Source organism: Sturnus vulgaris, chromosome 4 (genome assembly GCF_052056855.1).
Source record: "Sturnus vulgaris isolate bStuVul1 chromosome 4, bStuVul1.hap1, whole genome shotgun sequence".
Lineage (NCBI taxonomy): Eukaryota > Metazoa > Chordata > Aves > Passeriformes > Sturnidae > Sturnus > Sturnus vulgaris.
The window spans coordinates 25,268,514-25,290,971 of NC_142246.1; the positions used below are offsets into that span (position 1 = coordinate 25,268,514).

General features: G+C 38.6%; 1 protein-coding gene across 1 annotated transcript in view; it reads left to right on the forward strand.

Moving 5' to 3' along the window:
• Window positions 1-22,024, forward strand: part of ATP10D (ATPase phospholipid transporting 10D (putative)) — a 41,360-nt gene extending 19,336 nt beyond the window's left edge. The window contains 17 exon segments of the mRNA XM_014887956.2: window positions 3,496-3,728; window positions 4,394-4,582; window positions 6,583-7,198; window positions 7,360-7,466; window positions 8,349-8,475; window positions 9,607-9,791; window positions 10,943-11,252; window positions 11,827-11,903; window positions 12,455-12,580; window positions 12,971-13,171; window positions 16,411-16,491; window positions 16,737-16,841; window positions 18,159-18,346; window positions 20,321-20,532; window positions 20,535-20,655; window positions 20,657-20,717; window positions 20,720-22,024. Of these exon segments, the coding sequence (XP_014743442.2) occupies window positions 3,496-3,728; window positions 4,394-4,582; window positions 6,583-7,198; window positions 7,360-7,466; window positions 8,349-8,475; window positions 9,607-9,791; window positions 10,943-11,252; window positions 11,827-11,903; window positions 12,455-12,580; window positions 12,971-13,171; window positions 16,411-16,491; window positions 16,737-16,841; window positions 18,159-18,346; window positions 20,321-20,532; window positions 20,535-20,655; window positions 20,657-20,717; window positions 20,720-20,836 (3,056 nt within the window). The 3' untranslated portion in view covers window positions 20,837-22,024.
• Window positions 22,025-22,458: the final 434 nt, after the last annotated feature.

The window sequence follows — 22,458 nt, forward strand, 5'->3', positions numbered from 1 at the left end:
TGTAGTATGTGTTAAGACTCCACTTTGACGTAGTTCTGCTCTTAAGGTATAGTAACCCAAACTAAATACATGCTTAACAGTATTAATACGTTATTTAACAGTAATTTTAAGGTACAAGTCAATCAGGTGTGTGTCCATGTGTGTGTTAGTGCTGCAAAGGTAAGTAACTTGATTGAAAATGACTGTTGTATTCTTACTTAAATCTTACACAGCTGCTTATTATTAGCCAGAAAGTCAAAAAGCAGTGTTAATGAATAGTTAATTGATCTTATTGTCTAAAAGTGTAGGATCTTTCAATATGTATTTCATGAGAGTCAACTTAAAGTCTTCTGGGAGCTAGGAAAAGATACAACTCCAGACACAAGAGAAGATTGGGCAGAGTGATGTGAATGATTTAATTAGCCATTTTATTAATTATATAAAACCACAAAGTATTTATTACATTACCATGTGTATATACTAGTGCCTGCAGACATTTGCTCTTTTGCTGGTGGGCAATGCAAATATTCCATATGAAATCAAAGATGAGGTGCTGATGATGGGTGGACATGTGAGGCACAGCTGTGTAGTAAACCCTCTTTGTGGTTTCAATGAACTGCTCACAACTACAAGCAAAAGGCACACTCTGCTGGCCACAGCAGTGAATCAGTTCAGCCTTTCTTTTGTTGTGTCACAGGACCAGATTTTGCAGACAAGTTTTACAGCAATTTCTGCACATGTTTTGGAGGTGTTATGATGAGAGTTCCCAGATGCTTCTTTGGCTTTGCATAATTGTACTGGGGAGGATGACAACAGCAAAGTGAGAAAAAATGTTTTAAGTTTTGAACTGAATGAATGAACAACTTATATTAAAAGCACGTTATGTTTTCAGAGCATTTCCTAAAGCAAGGAAAACTTGCAGAAAAGAAACCAAAGAGTAGTGTGAGTGATGCAGCTGTGGCTGATTCAGGTCTCAGTGTGCTAGGGAAAGTATGCCTCCACATGCTTCTGTTGGTAGTTCACACAAGGTTATCTTCTGAAATTATTAGTGTTAATTATGTACATAATTGCTTCCTCCTTTGCCCTGTCTTTTTCCTGGAGGGTAAACGTGCATTTCTTCCTAACAAATTAGAAATTATATGAGCCCTGAAAATCAGTTTGAAAAACATTGAAGGTCCTGTTTTTAGCCCTGGTTTATATTCGTTTATATTCATAGAGCTGCTGTTTGCAAGGCTCCTGCTACATATGGTAAGAGTTGCAGTGCAACACAGTACAGTCTTTTGTATAGAAGCTGCCTAATCTGATCATATATTTCTGTGCTTATATCTGTATTTCCCAGGGTAAAAGGACGCCTGTGATTCAGTATAATCCTCCATTGAGATGCCCCAGGCAGTGTTCTGTCTAAAGTGACGTGTGCATCTTGGACCATGGCAGTACAGCAGTGTGGTGTTGTAAGAGATGCCACATGTTACTTCAGACAGAGCATGCAGCTTCTCTACAGCCTGGAAGCAGAGCAGGACAGGCATGTGTTGTCCAAACCTGCCCCTACAAACATTCATTCATTCATTGATTCAGTCATTGGTGCTGCTTTCTGGGGAATGGTATCAATGCCTCATGTGGGATTTTGTATTGGTAGTTGTGGAGAGCCATGGTCAGTTATGTCCCCACTTACCCACGTGTTACCCACTTATTTTAAAAGAGCTATATTATTGGTTTCATGTTGATATCAGGAAGATGGCCTGCCAAGGAAGGTATAAGCTCTGATCAGTCTGTTTCCTTGGACTCATCAGAATAGCAGGATGGGGGACAGGATTCTTTCATTTGTGTTGCAGAAAGAGAAGACAGTAGAAAATACAGGACTCTCAAATGACATAATAAACCTATTTTAATCTCATTTAGAGCAACAGACCTGGGAACTGACCTGTGGATAGGTATTCTGTTTGCATAAAACAGAATGATATCCCGCTTTTCACCTCTTTCCTGTACAGTTGGTACCACCTGAAATAAAGAAATAGGGAATTAGTGGTGTTGCTGGACATGTCTGCAATGTATGATGATGTTGGTTTTATGCTGGGATGCCATTGTTTGTATTCAGACTTTAATAAAATAAATAGGCAACACATAGCTCTCAGAACAGTTTTTCCATGCTGTCTGTGGATTTTAGGCACTGAAGTGCTTGTGTATGCTCATGGAATGCTGTTTTCACAGTGAGAGGTAAAACTTGAAAGCTGAATAGTGTACATAGTTCCAGTACTTTCCAGAGATTTCAACTTCTGACATGTGGTCAAACACTCTCAGAACTCCAGTGCAAACGCTTGGATATGTTCTTAATCAAGCACATGATAGCATAGGAGTGTTTCCATTTGCTATAGAGGTTCTTTACACCATTGATTTGTGGAGAGGAACAGAATTGCATTTACATCTCTGTCACAAAAGTATTACACATGTGGAGACAAAGTTTGATTATTGAAACTTTCTTTTCAATAAAAAACTCAGAAAATGTGTATATTTTTGTGAGGGGGTGTCCAATACTGAGACAATAAATACAGTTCAAATGAATTCCTGATAGCAGCTGTATTTATCAGCCCCGACATACAATCCTGATCCATCACAACATAATGGAACCATTGAGTCTTCTCATAGCCACAATGTGCACAGAAAATAGGCTATTTCCTATCTCTGTGCAATTTCCCTTCACTTGAACATACATTTGACTCCCATTAATGTGCCCTTCTGGAGGCTGTGCTGTCGCTGGTGGGTTTGGGGTCTCTCACAGACCCCCAGAGAGCCCCAGCAGTCCTCAGTGACAGGACAAGCTTCCAGGCCTTGCTCAGATAGAATCTGGCTTGTGGCTCGCCCTCAAGCCAGCAGTGAAGAGATGGGAACCTGAAGAGAGGCACAACTCCATAGTTTATTCTATGAAGGTATCCAGTCTAGCATATTCAACAGTTGGGATTTCTGAAGGGTCTTTTATATGTTTTGGGGGTCTTACATTTTGAACCAATTACCAAGGGAATTCTAAATGCTAACCAATCCACGAAGGACTTTAGATTCAAAATTAGCCTACTAATACCAAAGGAAAATGAACCACTAATATTACAGAAAGATAACACAGTGGTCTACTGGGGGGGGCTGGATGCCTTTTGGTATTCGTCACTAAGCAAGCAGTTTTTTATCTTTAAGGTATTGTCTTCCATGGGGCCTGTTCTAGAGACACAAAGAGGTTTTCTGCTTTGGGAATGCTTTCTGCTCCCTCCACACTGTAACTCCAGCTTCTTTTACTGTATCCATGTGACTCATGTTACTTAGAACTCTGATCATTCTTGTTCCCTCTTATGGATTCAATCCAGTAGAATGCTGCTCAAACAGGAAGACAGTGTGGTGGCTTTTTACAGGTTTAGTTTTTCATAAATGGTGGATTATTCTTAACTATATAACTAATTCCTTACTTTAGATGGTATTTTGACTATGTTTCTCTTTGGTCATGGAACAATAATTTTGTTTCTCTTTCCTTAGCAAAGAGGTTGGAAGCCTATCAGGAGATGGATTCAGAAGATGATTCGGCTGATTGTCAGTATGGCTCTTCAACCCCTACATCAAAATGTCAGGGGCACAACAACAAAGCTGTGCTTGAACCTTTGAACAGAAAGTCTTTGGATCAGTTGTCTGGTAGTTACTCTGCATTCAAAAGGCAAGATGAAACAGGTGATATTCCCCACTCAGGACACATGGCTTTCAGCAGTCCCATTGTAAGTAGAAGGTTGATTCTAAATTTCTGAATTAACTCATGAAGATATCTCTTTTTACTCCCATTTGATCAAACTGGTTGTCATTTAAGCAATCCTTTCTCTCTTCCACCAAAGTCAGAGGTCTCATGATGGCTTGGCTGCATGCTATTTGCAACTGACATTGCAGATACATGTTGGTTCATGAAGTTGTATACTTTGACTCTTGCTCTTCTGCATCCCTGATCCCTTCAAATGAAATTACCAACTTAATAACAGTTTGTTCTTTTATTTTAAGAGGTTTCTAGCATTTTCTTTGTTTTTAATAGGAAGTATCTAAATGGCCAATACTTATTTGAGGTTATGAGAGGAAAGAACTCTGTTTCTGTACCTGAAGGTGTCTAAATATCATTCATCATACTTAATCTCTGTTGAAGTGTCTAAGGCTCTGAAGTGTCTTAAGGCTCTGAACTAAGCCTTTAGTGTTTACCTCTTTGGGCAGGAAGTTTGCTGTTTTCAGTGGACTAGCACAAGGCAGTGAAGGTGCCAGTGTTCCTGTTTCGTGGTGTAACCAACTTGGCACAGGAGAAAAGTTGTATGAGCTTCTACACTTCCATCATCTGTAACTGATTTAATCACCAGAGACTAAGTTTATAACCTGATGGACAGTTTTGTTCATTTTATAATAGGAGACAGACGTTGTACCAGACACACAGCTGCTGGAGAAGTTCAGTCGAATTTCTTTTCATTCCTATCAACAACCAGAAGGAGCTAGCAGCAAGTTATCTTTGGAGACAATGTATATCACTGACTTCTTTCTTGCTCTGGCAATCTGTAATACTGTTGTAGTTTCAGGCCCCAATCAGCCACGTCAGAAGGTAAGAAGGCCTTGCTTTTGGCTATTTGGCCATATTTACAAGTAGCTGATCTCCTTTAGGTTCAATTAGAAAAAGAAAAATACAATTAATTGACATTTAAAAAATTATCCTTTTCACATCTGCTGTCCTGTTAGAAAGAAGGGAATTACTGTAAAACCATGGAGTGCAATGAGTTAATGAATAAAAAAATGTTAATAAATAGGCTTCAATCATTTTGTTTCTGTGACAATTTGTAACTTTTACAAGACAAATTTGGAGATTAAATTGCAGTTTTAATTTTTTCCATATTCTAGTTATGGGTTTTTTAGATACGGGTATAACTTCCTGTAAGAATACATTGACACTCAGGTTACCTTCACAAATAGTTTATTGTTGGCTGAAAAATAAGAATAATCACTGAAGATTCACAGAATACTGAAACTGAGAATGCTCTTACCTGTTCCCTGACTATTGAAATAGAGATTCAGCAAAAGTATGGAAGATGAAGTTTTATATGTATATTAGTCTGAACAAAAATTGCTTTGCAGTGAGGCATAAAGTTGTCTTACCACAAATTAACAGTGCATTTGCTAGGCTGTCCAGGTTTAGTAGTTCAGAGTAATGACTTGTTGTTTTCAGTGGACACAACCTACCTCTTTTATAAAAATAATAGTGTTTTTTTTCACATTTCAATTGGATTTTTCAGCATGGGATTTTCATAACCCCATTTTTTGCCAGTTTTGACTGTGTTGCAGGATAATTCCCAAGTTCAGCTTTGATTTTTTTCCCCTCATTACCTGGTGATTTACATTCATTGACTTTGTTTTTGGGGAAAAAAAATTAGTGACGTGTGCAGAACTAGATTTTGGTGTCCGTCTAGGTATTAAACCTACAACCATAGCTGGAGACATTCACAAAATCTGTGGGGTGTGAAGTTCCTCCTATGTATAAATAAGCCTAGTATTTTAGTGTGCTTCCAAGAATTTCCAGAAAGTGTAGTAGGCAGCCTAGAGATCCATGTGTGGATGAGGCAGGTGAGTTATAGTCAGTAGTTACCTATTCCTTAAATGGGATCGAGAAAAATATACAGGTGAGAGTCTTGGTTTTTTGATAGCAATATGTCTGAATAACTTGCCAGCAGGGTAGAAGATCTCCAGGTCACTAGTAGTTATATTGGGAGAAGAAATGTGGAAGGAGGTTTCTGAGTTCATGATTAGGGAATGACAGGAAAGAACTCAAGGCAACGGGAGATTTCAGTGTAGCCAGAGGAAGAGGCAATGAAAGGATGATCCTAGTCTGTTTCCATGATGTTGAATGGAGACACATTACAACTTGCTGGAACTGTGGAGGAACTGAGCCACAGTTTGTCCCTGCTTTTTGCTTTTCAGTGGTAAAAGAGAACATGCTTCCTGGTAACTCATTCTTACTTGCTCGCCAGCAATGAGAAAGGAATGTCAGCTTTGTATGGTTTATTTTTGTAAGCTGTTACCTCTCTAGCTGTTCTGAGTAACATTATTATTTTATAACACTGATCACAGGGGAACTGTTTTCTAATTTAAAACACTAAAAACTGTTGATAAGGTACTGTATGTTTAGCAGTTCTTGTAGCTAGTTATTGTGAGGGGGTTGGTTTATTTTTCACAATTTTGTTAATTCAGAGCAAAGATTAAAGTGTTTAGTTCAGTTTACCACAACTTCTAAAAGTTACAATGTCATACTAACTCTGTTCCTTGTTGAAAGTTCCGAAAAAAAGTATTGCATGGAGTCATGAATTAAACTTGAAACACATCCAATTTTCAGAGCTGAACTACTTTCACAGCTTATAGAGGCTGTTTACTCTACTCATATGGTTTCATGTTTACTTGAGCTGGTGATCTTTAATACAAGCAGTCACACCCATTATAAATTTTAATTTTACTACTTTCATTATGAAACATACCTACTTTGTAAGGTGTCTTTCCTTAATAAAATAAAATAGGGAGAATTTAACATAAATAATTTTTCTAACTATTCTGTTCCAGATGAGAGTCTCTTCGCTGAGTAGGATGCCTATTAAATCACTTGAGGAAATCAGGCAGATGTTCCAGAAGTTTTCAGTCTGGAGACTAAATTCTTCCCCACTTCCAAGTGTAAAGGAGTCATCATCTGAAAGCCCCAATAGTTTTGTGAGAAAGCTGTCTGTTTTTAGGATGAAACTGGCTTCACCTGCTTCAGATGGAGCTGCTCAAAGGGTTTCTGAACCTCAGAATACTGACAGCCCAGAAGATTCTCAGGTGCCAGGAGAACTACATCTGGTGAATGTAGCTGCTGGTGGTGAATGCAACCATGCTGTGTCATCTACTGAATTATCTCCCATACCAAAACTATGTTATGAAGCTGAGAGTCCAGACGAAGCTGCCTTGGTTCATGCTGCTAGGGCTTATAAATGTGTTTTACAGTCTAGGACTCCAGATCAAGTAACTGTGGACTTTGCAGGTCGGGGGTCTTTAACGTTTCAGCTTTTGCATATCCTGCCTTTTGATTCACTGCGGAAAAGGATGTCAGTGGTGATTCGGCATCCAGTCTCCAACAAAGTGGTGGTGTATACAAAAGGTGCAGACTCAGTCATGATGGATTTGCTGAGAACTGCATCTGAAGGTATCTACAGAACTTGTAATTCTTTGTTTGCCCTTATCATTCTTTAATGATAAGTTTTAACATTTTGTTACTTTAAGAATTCATTTAGGCCTTCAAAATTTTCCACTAAATTTAGCCTAAACATCATGTTTGATTTGCTTACTCTTCTTTTTGTGTGATAGTACATACTAATAATTTTGAAATTGAAGAGAGGATTAAAGAGAGAACTCAGCAGCATTTGGATGACTATGCCAGAAGAGGACTGCGCACTCTGTGTATTGCTAAGAAGGTATTTCTTTTAATATATATTTTGAAGAATGTTTTCAGTCTGTGACCAGCCTCAGTGGTATCACCAATGGAGAAAACATCATCTAAATCTAAATCTTCTAAACAGATTCTTCTAGTTCCACATTTCGTTTGTCCTGATGTTCTTTTAGGAGGAATTTGTAAGAAAACCGAGATCAGTTCCTGATATCCATTAATTGCCATTGTTGTTGGTTTAGGATGCCAAACATCTTAGCATCCTCATTTTAAAACAAGGATGGTCAAATAGCCAGATTTTTCTTTAGGAGTCATAAGCATGTCTCCTTGTGTGAATTTTACCCTGAGTGGAATTCCAGACACAGAAAACAGATTTTCACACCTGTTTCATTGGGTTTCACGAACAATTTGCAGTGTTACAAGCTGTGGATGCACAACTGAAGTGATGTTTTGAGATTCCATTTTAAATTAAAAGCTGCTTGGAAACAGAATTCCATAGGGGTTGAAACAGGTGAAAAGCCTCTTTACAAAGCTTTATGTAAAGTGGGGGTGCAGGCTGTGTGGCTGTGCCAGCTGTGCAGTGGCTCTGTGGCACTGTCAGTGCTGCAGGTGAGCAGCAGTAGGGAGAGTGCATTGTGCCCATGGCCCTGCCTGTCTTCCATCCGAGTGGAAATCTGTCAGGCAGCCCCAGGAGCCTGCAGGGTGCCAATGAATAGCCTAGCGGCATAATCTAATACTCTGAACATTGTACTAAATCCATGGGCATTCCTGAGCATGTAAGCAAGGTGCTGCCAGGGGCTGCACTTGTAGGTTCTGGACGTGGGCAGCAGAAGTAACCACAAGAACTCTTATGATATACTGTTGAAAACCCAGTATAGATACATGCCGTATGTTTTCCCTCCCTGTGCAGGTGATGAGTGATGCAGAATATGCAGAGTGGTTAAATCATCGTTTTTTAGCAGAAACCAGCATTGACAATAGGGAGGACCTGCTGCTTGAATCTGCCATGAGGCTTGAGACCAAACTAACTTTGCTTGGTAGGTAGAAAATACTGTAACTCCCAGGAACATGCCTATGATGTTCATACTTGGAATTTGCTTGCAGAGAGCTGTGCTAATCTCAATCCGTGTAACACATAGCTTTCTAAAGATTTAGAATTTATCAAAACTCCTGAATTTTCATAAATCTCACGGGTAAGTTTGTAGTAGTAAAGCACACTGGAGACAGATGATGCTCTTGTTGTTTGTAAAAATCTACTATTTTTTGTGGGGTTTTTATTGTTATTATTGGGTATTTTTCTGTCTTCACTAGAGTTTTTAAATGTCATTATAACAAGCACATGAAATGATAGTAACAAGTCACTTATTTGCCAGAGATACCCCACTTCTGTGCATATTTTCTATCACTGTTATATTCATGGCGCAGCAGGTGTGCTTGTGCTGTGTTCTCCTGTAATAACAGAAGAGAAAAGAAGCTGCATGCTTCTTCAGGAACCATTCCTCTGAAGGTCATTCAGCTGTGCAGAAATGAAGCAAAAAATATTTGCTGTAGGTGTGTGACAGGTAAACTGCAGGCAGTCTGGGATAATCATTTTAGAGAACTACCCAGCAAATAACATTTGGAAAACAAAGTGCGAAGATCTGACTGTGGTGGTAAAGACATCTCATGCTAGAAGCTGAAGAGAGAGAGATTGTGTTGTGTAAAGATTGCTCTTTCCCTCATTTTGTGTCATATCTGCTTAGTGCAAATGCCATAAACCAACCTAGATACTAAAGGAATTCTGGGATTACTGGCTCCAGTTTCTGGAGAGAAGCCAGAGCAGTGCTGCAAACTGATTCTTTTTTAAGGATATACAGGTACCCTTTGCCACTAAAGCCAACAGAAAGAAGTCAAGCTGCTTTGGAGACCTGCTGTCTTGCAGGCTTATGTCTCCGGTGTGACAATAAGCAATATGAGTTGGCCCTAATATTAAATGGAAGCAAAAATATGGAGGTTAAATTACTTCAAACTGCCAGGGTGCTTGCTTTCAGGAATTTCCAAGCATGTCATGGTAGCATGTCTGTTTTGGGGTGAGGGTACAGACAGAGAACTAGCTCATCCTGTCACTCTTGGAGCATTCTGGTTTTGGAAATACAGCAGCACTAATCTTTCTGCTTGTTTAAATCAAGGTGCCACTGGCATTGAAGATCGCCTGCAGGAGGGTGTTCCAGACACAATACAGGCATTACGGAAAGCTGGAATAAAAATATGGATGTTGACAGGTGACAAGAGAGAGACAGCTGTCAACATTGCCTATGCTTGTAAACTGCTGGAACCCGAGGACAGAATCTTCACTCTTAAATCACAGAGTAGGGTGAGTAGAAAAGTAGATTTTCTTCTACGCTGAAAAATTCAATAAGGCTATTTATTCCACAGGACAATACAGAAAAGCAAATGTTGTTTGCTAAGGAAACCAAAGAACATTTGCTTTTCTGGTATTGTTCTTCCTTGTGGGTAAAATATGAACTCCTTTCTATGTATGTAACATATGTTTCGTTATATACAGTCCCTAGATTATGATTAATTATTTTAATTGAATAAACTTCTTTATTTCTCTCTGTGATAAGCTAAGGAGTTGACGTGGCCTCAGGTTTAGAGGATTGTTCTTGTTATTTTTTCTTTTTTCTCTGCTTATATGTATCTTAAGAAATACAATTTGTATATGCCATAAAAGATAGTGTGGCAACAGTAACTGTGGGGAAATTAAAGTGGAAAAAGAAAGGACTTTTAGTCTAATTGTCCAATTTTAGTCCAACTTGGAGTTGGATTTGTGCCAACACTTTTCCTTTTGCTCTGCTGGGAAATTAGTGTCTTACTTGACAGTGAGAAAGAACTAAGCCCCTTTTGCAGAAGTGCTCTTACTCCCTCTGACTAAGCTTAGAAATAAAAACCAGGATTTGATACTGTTGCATTTCAAAGTAAAATGCTGAGAAGACTTGGGAAGATGTAGTTTCTTCTGTGTTGCATGTGCTTTACAAATATTGATACCACGAGCTCTTTGAGTATCTTATACTGATTCTGATAAGGTAAAACATTCCACAAGGCTAGTTCTTCATTAATTAATGGCAGCTCACCTGTAATGTGATATGAGGTGCGCTTTTGGCTTTTTAAGCAAGACAAGAAAAACACAGACAGCAAAAGTTTTATCAAAGCTGTATTTATATTACAAGTTGCTTTTCCTGCTAGTCTGTGAAGGTTTTCTGGCTTGCATAGGTTTTTTTCTCTTCTCTTAATGCAATATTCAAGCAAATCTGCTTAAGCAAAGTTCATCACAGACACTTTTATTAACAAGTCTTCATCCTTTGTGATTTTAAAGAGGTATTCAGCCTCATATCTGAGCCTTTCAAGATAAATGCTATACAAGGACAGCATTTTACCTTTTCCCCATATGTATTTTATGAATTGAAAAGGGAGACAGAGTACAAATAGTATTTCATAAGGTACTTTTCTCTTGTCTTTAATTAGGAAGCCTGTGCCTTGGTAATGAGCAAAATTTTAGAAGGCATCCAGAAGAATGCTTCTGTCAAAAAAAAAAACAGTGAGAAACTTGGAAATGTCTCTGCAAGTCTCTCCCCCCAAGCTCAAGGATTCAGTGCAGGCCTGGTTATTGATGGAAAGACTTTAGAACATGTCCTTCATGACAGCCTACAGAATATTTTCTTGGAACTCACAGAAAAATGTCGGGCTGTAGTCTGTTGCCAAGCCACACCACTGCAGAAGAGTGTCCTGGTCAAACTGGTACGAAGTAAGCTAAAGGCAATGACATTAGCTGTAGGTGAGTCTTGTGGTTATCCTCCTTTCTCTGAAAAGAAGCCAGTTTCTTCTCTCATGTATTTTGTTAATGTCTGTCACAAAATTTCTTTTATGAGCAAGATAACCCTTTGAATTGTAGTTGTCTCTGACATAAGATGATGTTTATCATCTGAAGTAGCAAATTTAGTCCATAAACTTATGTCACTATAAAGCAGTCAGAACAGCGTCAGTCATACCATTGTTATATAACATGCAAAGCAGCAAGTAAGAGCATTTTTCTTACCATCACAACCCCCCAAAATAAGGAGGCAGAGGGGAGATGACTGGCTGTGATTTAAAGCACACATATTTTCTGGTGCAGGATTGCCAGCTAAATTCTGACAAAAGGAACAGCTATTAACTATTTGGAGAACATAGCTCATGTTCAGCTGGGCCTTCCACTTACTAATCCTGTTTTCCTTAGTGTTTTTCAGTGTTGGCAATAAAAATGTATTTCTCTGAACTCTCTGGTGTTTGATATTTGTCTTTGCCTGCCACCTCCATAGCAATGTGATAGCCAGCAAAGCTAGTTTTGATTTTTCCTCTTTTCTCTGTAGGCGATGGTGCCAATGATGTCAGTATGATCCAGGTGGCTGACACTGGTGTGGGAATATCTGGCCAGGAAGGTATGCAGGTAGTGTATCCAAAGACAGCTGCAAATGAGTGTCAGGTTCCATTTTAAGTCAGTTCAGAGTGTACTCTAGAGACTCAATAGCTCCACAGTCTGTTCCCTTACATGGGCAAGACTTTACAGCTTGAGCCTCACACCCAGGCCTTAGCATTCCACCACCCAGGCCTCAGCACTCCACCAGGAGCAATCAGAAGCTGAATGCTGCAGGTCAAGCTCCAAACAACAGTTTGCTGCCTGTCAACGAGCTCCATATTACTCATGTTGTGCAGGGAAATGAGCAGCCTAAGTGTCAGTGTCAGTGATTTCTGCGCAGTGATTTATTGTGTGTTAATAATGATGACAGCCATATTCCTGCCTGTGCTGTGTTGGACTGATCTCTGTGTGTTAGTTGTAAAGTCTTGTATGGAAGAGGATATCTGAGTGAGGATAACCTGGCAAGCACTATGTATAAAAAATTACAAGAATTTCCAGCAATGAATAAGTTGCTTGGTTGGCAGTATCTGAAGCTTATCTTTAACAATTTGATTATATCCTTTTCTTCATGTGTGTTGCAGGCTGTGATGGCAAGTGACTTTGCAATCTCTCAGTTTAGACATCTCAGGAAGCTGCTGCTTGTCCATGGTCACTGGTGTTATACCAGACTTACCAACATGGTGCTTTACTTCTTCTACAAGAATGTGGTATGTAGCTGTCCCATTCCAGGGAAATTGCAGTTTACATATTTTTGAGCACTGGAAGGTTTAGTAAGGCTTTCTTTTCTTTTTTGTCTTGCTATTATGAATGGTTTCAAAAAGCATGTGTCAAACAGTTCTGTTTCCCATTTGCCTGCAGAGACCAGACTTATTTCTTGGACTAAATTTCCCAATCAAAAACATTATTTGATTTGATTGAACAGTGGGTGATGGGCATTACTAATATGGTGGCAGCATCACTGTTTCAGCAGGTCATGTCTGATTTTGAAATGTTTCCACAGATTACTTTAACCAGACCTAAGACCTACTGGTTTTTCTCTTGTTTTTAAAGCATTTGTCAATGGCTAAAATTTCATCGTGTCATCTTTGGCTTTTCAGACCTATGTGAACCTCCTGTTTTGGTACCAGTTTTTCTGCGGGTTTTCAGGCACATCAATGACTGACTACTGGATCTTGATTCTTTTCAATCTCCTTTTTACATCGGTGCCACCCATCATTTATGGTGTCTTGGACAAAGATGTATCTGCAGAGATACTCATGGAACTCCCACAGCTTTACACAACAAGCCAGAAATCTGTGGTAGGTTACAGAGTGCTTAGCCTGAAGCAAATTGAAATCGTCAGCATTTGTACCATTTATGTCTTTCTTTTATGCTTCATCTCAAACATTGTTTTAAATTACTTTCTCTATTAAGAAGTGTCTAGACCTGTGCAATATGTGCACAAACAAAAACCTATTTTCCAAACTATTTTTAGGCTCTTTTTAGTCATAGACCCAATCTTATCAGACATCTGGATGATAAAAGAAATTAAGGACTTCAGGTAAAACAATGTACTAGACAAACATTGTTACCAACACATTTATTTCATTCATTATGTCAGCTGTCAACATGCTTCCTCAAATTGCGATTTGTTTGAGCAAGATAAGGGCACTCTATATACTCTATATCTTTTCTTTGTCATATAAGAGTCTCAACTGCCAAAGAACCAGAGCAGATTAATTTCAAATAATCCTCAAAGAACTTCTGTCAGTCAGGGTACTGTTCACCTTACAGGTATGTTCTGAAATTTGCCTTCCCACCTGAAAACACTATACATCGTACCTGGTCTGTGATTAAATTCTGTCCAAACACTTAGCACAGAAAATCAAAGAGAGTGGGGGAGTAGGTTCTAAATCAAAATTACATAAATCAGTGGGGGTTTTCCTGATTTCTGCTTTACATAGTATGAATTCTAGCATAATTTTAAATTTATATTTCTAAAAATTTAATAATGGAAATAATATCTTTATTATAACAATTGAAGGCAGTGACATACTGAGCCTGAGACAAAATAGGTGTTAATAGTCCAGAGAGAGGAAACATTGACTATATGAGTCACCTAAAACTCAACATTTTCTTTATCATCAGATCCTACAATATCATCAGAAGGCATTTCTTTACCAAGAGGATGGTCATACACTGGAGCAGACTTCTTAGAGGTGTAGTCAATGCCCCAAGTCTGTCAGTGTTAAGGAGGCATTTGGACAATGCTCTAATAATGTTGGTCAGACCTAAGTGGTCAGGCATTTGAACCAGATAATCCTTCCCAACTGAAATATTTTATTCTGTTCTATTCCACTCTGTTCTAACAAGTACTACTAAAAAAAAAAAAAAAAAGATACAACATGTTGTGTACTGGTGTTGTCTCATTTATTATAACCTGGAAGAAGTTTGGGTCTGGACTAGAAGGGAAAGAAGGTCATACAGTGAATGGACAATTTGTTTTGCTTGTTTGTGGACTTCTACATTTCTTTTTATATATCCTTAAATATTCCATGTTTTTTGGTTTACAGTATTTTTGAAAAACAAAGTGCTCTTTTGGTACCAATCCAAATCTCTGTAAATTGGCTTGAGTAGGTCTGTGCTTTGTCAGTCAGAGACTTTTGATCAAGTAAGTGTTGTAAGGCCTCATGATTTGTTTTGATCTTCAGGATATGTACAATACAGTGATCTGAGCTGAGATGAAAGTTTTGAAGCAACATAATCAGAATTACTGCATTACATAATATATCTATTTCTTTCCCTTTTTATTTCCTTATCTTCTGTTAGTGTTTTTGTCTTTTGTCCATCTATCATTCCTTGCTCTGTAGTTGGAGTTGTTATAATTTCCTTTCTTGCATGGAAGCACACGGAAATATTTGCTTGGAATTAAATACAGTATCAAAGAAACAGAAATGCTTTAAAAGATGCAATAAGATGCAATATCACAATATTGCACCATGACATCACAAGTGTACACCTTTGTATAAATTATAAAAAATAATGGAACAGTAAATGGGATTCATCTTCAGTAGTTGAAAGCACTTTCCTGAAAGGCAAGTAAATTTCCCACATCACCTCCAGACAGCAGTTCCGTTCTTGAAAGGGCTGAAATGTCTCTCTGGAAAAACCCATCTCTCCACTAATCGTAGAGGACGTCTTGGATCATTGGGCTTCTCATCTCTGTGTCTCACTTCAATGCCTGAAGGAATGGGATATAGCTGAGCCAGAGCATAGGCAACTATTATTTCCTAGGTGGTTAATCTGTCATAGCAGCTTGCTGCTACTGAGGGAGGAAGTCTTATTCCCTTCTCCCTTCTTTTCTTCCTGTTCCCTCTTCATCCATATAGTTAAACTATTTTCCTTGTGCCAGCTGAATTGTCCCATCAGGTCCTCCCAGGAGCTGATTTAACTCACTAAAAGAGCAATGTTTTACTCTGTAATGGTGTGGTGTTTTGCACCACTTAATTAGTGGTTTGTCTGGAGTCTCTTCTGTTTTCACTCAGAACCAGGATTAAAGAACACACGAAGGAAATGGATTTTCTCATGTTCAGGCTTGGTTGTTTATTAAATCTTATCTAAAGTACAGAAAGTTCAGCAACGCTTCTAGCCACCAGCTCAAAGCGAGCAAAATGGAGATGAATGCAGCTAGCTACAAGGTCTCTTAAAGCTAAACAGTCCAATAGAGAAATAACACCTGTATTATTTATACTTTAAACCCAATAGCCAAATTCCCATGACCCTCAGTGTGGCACTAACTGTCCAACCAGAAACTGCTACCTGAAACCACAAAGGAGGAAGGACCGAAAGAGACACTACCCAGAATCCTTCATCTTGTCCCATACCTATTACTATATTATAAAAACCTCCAATTTAAAACCCTTCACCATTTGAAAGCACACACTTCTATTTAACTACACACCTGTGGTTTTAACTTAAATCACTCAAATTTGGAAGCTTTCTCCAAGGCCTCAGGTCAAAAGCAGTGTTCCCCAGGGGGTCAGTGCCAGAAAGCACAGAAAGGTCAAAAAAACCAGGTTTCTGGGATCCAACATTATTCCAGCAGAAAAGTGAGTTGATTTCTCACATCTAATGAGTTAAATTAGCTCACTGAGCAGTCCCATCCACACAGAGGAGTCAAACAGCACACATAACAAAAAGGGATGGAGATGGAAGAAGGTGGGACTTGGTATTCAGCAATGCTGAGCTGCAGGGTACTTCCCTGTCCATCAGCCCCCTCCCCTCCTTAGGACTCAGTTAGCTGAGGCTCTGGTACATCCATTCTAATAGGAACAGCTGCAAGATTCAGAGTTCTCAGAGCTGGCTACTGATTTAAATACTAACAGCTATACGTGTGGAGGGAAATCTTTGTTCTAGTAACTATATGATGCCTTTTTCACTTGGAAACTAACTGGAATTACTTCTGCAGATAATCTTTCCCCAGGTCCAAATTAATGCTAGTTAAGAATGCAGCAATTTGTTCAATTTGTTTCAATGCCATTATGTTTTTCTCTTACAGGCTTACTTGCCTTCAGCTTTCTGGATAACCTTGCTGGATGCTTTTTACCAAAGTCTCGTTTGCTTTTTTGTGCCTTACTTTGTAAGTGCTGGCTACAAAATACATTTATACATTTTGACTTACTTAAAACCTAAGCAAATTAGAGAATATAACGAAGTATTTGATTTTTACTTCCTTGTATATGAATGTATACTAAGAACATCATCATTAGAACAGAACTGAACTGTGTGTGTGCAAATATGTATGGTATTGAAGTTACTCATGTCACTTTATATTAGGACTATATGTAAAGAATATTTAATGCTGACCACTCTCTTCCTTTACAGACTTACTGTGGCTCAGACATAGACATTTTTTCCTTTGGAAACCCCATAAACACAGCAGCACTCTTCATAATGCTGTTTCACCTTCTCATTGAGTGCAAGTCTGTGGTGAGTACTTTGTTTCCCAAAGAGTATATTCCTTACAGAGTATGTGCATACAGCTTTCAGTAAAATTACAGGGAAGAAAGGACTTCATATACAGAAGAAAATTAAGTATAAAAGATTCAAACCCTAAATATTATACTTATATGACCATGTGAGCTCTCCTAATGCACCTGTCATTGGAACCAATAAAAATATGACTAAAATTAATGAAACTTGGCCTCAGAATTATTTGTAAATAGTGAAATGATCCTGCTTCCTTTTAAAGTAGGGTGATTTGGGGGATATTGGTTCCGTTTTGGAAATGCTAAAATCTGCCAGTGATCTGCTGAAACTTCCTTAGTTCACAAAGTCTGCATCACAAAGACAATAGTGTAAATTGCTGATTTTGAATGCTTGGAATTGATCTTCTCTGTGGCCAGGATAAACAACTCAGATGTATTTTGATGTCAGAATTGGAAAACCGATATGTTAAGAAACATTATTTCAGTTTTTAAGTCTGCACAAGCTAAAGCATTAGCATTTAGCATTTACCTTGGATAAATTTAGAGCACTTACAAGGGTCATATTTGGGATTTTTGCATAATTTTAAAGAAAATACAATAATGGGTACAGTAGAAGGACTCTTAATAATGGGTTTTGTTTTTTCTTTGACTTTTTAAAGGTATTTTTTAGGGTTGTTTTATAGTGGATGAAATGTCAAGTTGTGGTTCAGTCTTTTCACTGTTCTTTTGGGAGTATAAAAGCCATAATTACAATGTCTTTATTAAGAACATATGTATAGCATGCGTGTTCACGCTCTGATTAGAGAACTTTACTTAAATGTGTTTTGTTTGGAATTTTTTAATGTTGGCAAGCTGTCAGATCAGTGACAATGTTGTTTTCTCAGCAGCTGTTATAGCCATTTAGGTGTAAAATTGTAGAAAACTCCAGTGTAGAAAGGTAACCAACGTTTCAAGCCAGATACATAAGGATGTTGTCATGTGAAGATCTCACCTCCATTTGCTTGAGAAAGCTTTCTATGCTGCCAGTGGATGAGGTGGTAATCTGAGGCAAATGTCTTTCACAAAAGAATGAAAAGCTATGAATTTATGAGAATTTTAAAAATTAAATGTCTGGAACATCTATATACTGTAGAAAGAAGGCTCCATTCTTTCTGGACTGTATTGTATGAAATTAGGAGTATTATCTGAACAGATGTATCCTCTGTTACATTCAACAGCTGCCCTTGGAGGAAAAGGGTGCACTTTCATGCAAATACAGATGTAACAAACTTTCTGGTTTACAGCTTAAATCTTAATTCTTTCCTTTTCTGAATTGCAGACATGGATACATACAGTAGCTATAGTTGGCAGCATCCTGTTTTACTTTGTGTTCACTCTGGCTGTTGGAGCAACCTGCAAAACCCACAACACACGATCAGATTTCTACTGGATCATGGAAGAGCACATGACAGACCCAGTATTTTACTTAGTTTGTGTCCTAACTACTTGCATTGCTCTGCTACCCAGGTGAGTTTCTGTTTTATAATTGTAGATTGCTGCTGTTACCAAAATTAGTTTTCTGTGAGTCAGTGATGTTACAAATCTCTGGGTAGAGGTCTTTCCCTGCTAGCATCCCCCAATAAAAATGAAAATTTCATGATTCTACTGGACAAAGCTATGTGAGGACAACTTTTTAGTACCATTTGGTTCTCCAAGTAAATTTCAGTAATAAAAAAATTTCTTTTGTGATTTATATAATACTAAATACTGTATTTGGAGGGTAAAGAAAAACTAATTTTTGTAATCACAGTTCATAATTTATATACAAATCAGTTAAATTAGTGAACAAAGTTGGGCATGTTCTATATATAGACAAAGAAATAATGTGCTTAGTCTGTAAAATTATTTTATTTTTGTCATTTATAGCATGAATATGTACAAGAGTATTTAGAATGAAGAATGCATGTACAGGCTTCTTTGTGGGGTGGAAGTATGCTGACTAGACTCACAAGGGGTCTTGATATTTTTTTGTCTCACTGAAGTTCAAGTTCAATAATTCATTCACCCTGGAAGGGCAGTAGTATTGGATGGAGGTGGAAGACTCCAGTATGCTGAACAGGGACCCTGAGTGAGCCAACAAAGCAAAACAAACCATGTGAAAAGCAGTGAAAGAGACTTCATCAAACCCTCTGTTTAGCTTTCTTTAGTAGCCACAGCTATCTTCAGTTCACTGAGTGTGAACTCAAGTCTGTAGCCTACTAGTGAAATGTCTCCAGTGCTAATTACTCATTCTTTTGTGTTATGTTCTCTTTCTTTCCCTCTTACATAATTTCAGAAAGAATTAGACTTGAAATTGAATTGCACAGATACTGAGAAGAGTTGAGGGGAATAAGTGCTGTTTCCTGCTCATCTGATGTAATTTTATATCATTAGACACAATCTGAGCGTACTTTCTGGATCAAGTGCAGTAGTACAGGCTCCATGAGTTATCAGTCCCACCAGCAGGAAAGCTGGCAGAGCCATGCTTGTAGATGCCTGCAGTGGCCACCAATATTCAGTCCTGTTTGAACATGTCTGATCTGTGTCTTAAGCATGTCATCAAGAGTTTTACTGCACTCACTGGGGATCATGACTGATCTGATCTGACTGATGGCTTTGGTTCACACCTCAGCAGAAAGACAAAGTGTGAGGTGCAAGAAACATGTGTCCTCTTCCCATTCTGTTCCTGCTCTCAGCTTGTTTCAGGTGGTGACAGTAGAACCTTTTCTTTCCATCTCCCCTACATGACAAATTAATAGATAAAGGCTGTTCTGGGACCTTTTGGTTGGGCTGTAGAGAGCCAAGGAAGGATAAAAGTTTCGGGTTGGTGACTGCTTCCAATATGTGGCTGTTCAATTTTGAAGACAACAGTAGTTTTCGTGGTGAATTAAAGGCAAACTATTTAGAAATTCCTCAAGTAATATGTACTCTCCCTGTGCCAATACCTCAGAAGATTTATAGCTGTTGTGGCTAATTTCAGCTTTTCTACTAGAGTGATTTGAAGCAGAAGTGCCTGTTATGGGACTACTGCTGTCACATGTATGTATTTTCCCATGTTTGTTTCTGATATGATCCTTTGTATGGTGCTGAAAAGCCCCCACTCAGGGGCATTGTGAAGCTGGGGGGGTCCTCTGCAGCTTCTAGTATGAGTGAAGTTGGGGCTTTCACTGCAGGTTTAAAGGAGAAGTTCTCTGATGGAGGGACAGATGTTGGATGCCCTGTTGACTGAAAATTCACTGCAAAAATCTGTGATTAAATCCAGCCTAAGTTGCCAGTTAAGTCAGCTCTAATATCACAGAATTACAGAATGGCCTGGGTTGGAAGAGACCTTAAAGATCATCTAATTCCAGTCCAGGAACTAGGCATCAGGGTTACTGAAATGGTGTTTGGTTTCCTTTAGTTATTGGAAATATGTTGGCTTTTCTTTTAAACAGCTTCTTTGTAACTATGTTTATTTTGTAGATATTTGATAAGAGTTCTCCAAGGAACATTGTTTCCATCTCCAGTGTTGAGAGCCAAGTACCTTGTCAGACTGTCCCATGAGGAGCAGAGGAAAGCAATTAAGAGATGGAAAGATGAGTGCAATGTGAATGATAGAGTGGAGCTCCAACCCACTTCTGTGCCTTCGAGCTCAGCTGCAGGTGCTGTATCGAAGGAAGAAAGCACTGACAGTGTTGGCTAGCATCTAAAACACCTTTACAGACCTGTTCAAGAGATGGGTTAGTAAAGAACACCTCTTTCTTACCAGACATTCAGGATGAGTCTGGGAGTACAAGTGGCTTGAACTCTGTAAAGACTGAATTTATCAAAGGAAACTAATACATTTGCATTTGGTGGTAATAGTTCATGTGCCAAAGTCTGTGTGTGTGTGTTTCTGAAAAGGCCAGCAGTGCTGTATCTCTAGCACACAAGGTAGTTTTGAATTCTGTATTGTGTGAAGAAGATGCTTTACTGTATTTTACAAAGTTGGAATGCTAGCTGGTTAAACACAGGAGTAATGACTGCTGATTTATGCCGTTCTGTGGTTTTATTTTCTTCAGCCAAGGCAGATGATGAACAGATTTCCTTAAAAGCTTTTTTGTTTATAAGACTTTTCCATAATTTATTAAGATGTTCAAGGTCTAAATGTCTGGATTATTTTTTATATTTCTTCACACAGTAGACTTTGCATACTGCTTATTTCTTGTATGCAACATTGCATAATGCCTTGTGGTATTATGGGCAGCACATTGCATGAACGTGGATTTGCAGAATGCAGTCCAGGTAAGTCAGCCTGCTCCCTTACACTGCAGTCCTAGAACCCTAGCATGCCCTGGGATTCACCACTTGCTGAAGTATGAAATAACCAACATGGCTGGGATGTGGTGTTACTGGTTGGCTTGTGTCAAGACTTTTAATTATATGTTGTAGTGTGTGTAGACAGTAATTTATATAACCACTGTGGTCTAGTTTGTTCACCAGGCTATTGCAGGGGTCATCTCACTGATGGACAAAACACCATTTTAACCATAAGAAAGAAACCCAAATGAGACTCATGTAACATGTCTTCCTCGCCTTCCTCTTCACATAAGGAGCAAATCCTAAGTGCAGCCTTTTGTTTTCCATGACTGTTCATCCTCCTGCTGTATCACTCCATTTTGACTCCATGTGTGATTTCATGTTATCTGCCACCAAATGGACTTCTTTCCCACCTCACTCAATTCAGATGCTGGCTGGCTGTCTTTTCTCTAAACTACCTCAAAATTGTCTGCCAGCAACAGTGAGGAGCTCCAATTTGTCTTCCCTTACAAATAGCAGCTTCTAGCTGATAACATCACTCTTCTTCACTCTCAGGTGTTTTTGCATTCCTCCAGGCTTTGATAATAATCAGCTTAAGTGTCTCTAAAGGCTGCTCAAAAGAAGGTATAGTGCATTGCATGTCTCATATTTGAGTGCTGTTGCTCATTTGTCTCCAAGATAGATGAGTCCTGGTCTCTGAGAGTTTCCCATGCTCACACACTGCACAAAAATTGGCTGAGGTGCATGTGGCAACTTCTAGATTCCAGACTCTAAAATACTGCCTCCTTTTTACATCCCAAAAAGTTACATGGGCAATTTAAAGAGAAACTTAGGAAATCTGTTTGTATTCACAGCACCTGTTGAAATAAACAGTTTCCTCAAATTGTAGTTGCTAATTAGTGCTGAGCCCATTTTTTTGGTTCTGTTACTTTCTAAATGTTTCTGCTTTAAAATTGCCAAGATTTGTATGTTTCTTTTTAGGCACCATGTTTTGGGCAAGGGCTCTGCTTTTTAATTGAACCATGAGCTTTCCACATCAATGATCAACATTACATATTCCACATCTTTTAAGATCTCTGAAAGAATTTAAACAAATGCTGTGAGGTCTGGACAGCTGCTGCTACATAGGGCAGATATTGAGGGCATGCTGAGTTCATTCAAATGCCGGTCACCACATGTTACCAAATGTTTAAAACAGCTCTGTGTTCAAAAGGTAGAATGTAATTAGGGTTGACTCTATCCCTAGTGTTAGTGAGGAGAAAAAGAGAAAATACACTTTTTGTTTAGCCTGCAGAAGCAAAGTAGTGGAAGGAGAAAATGAT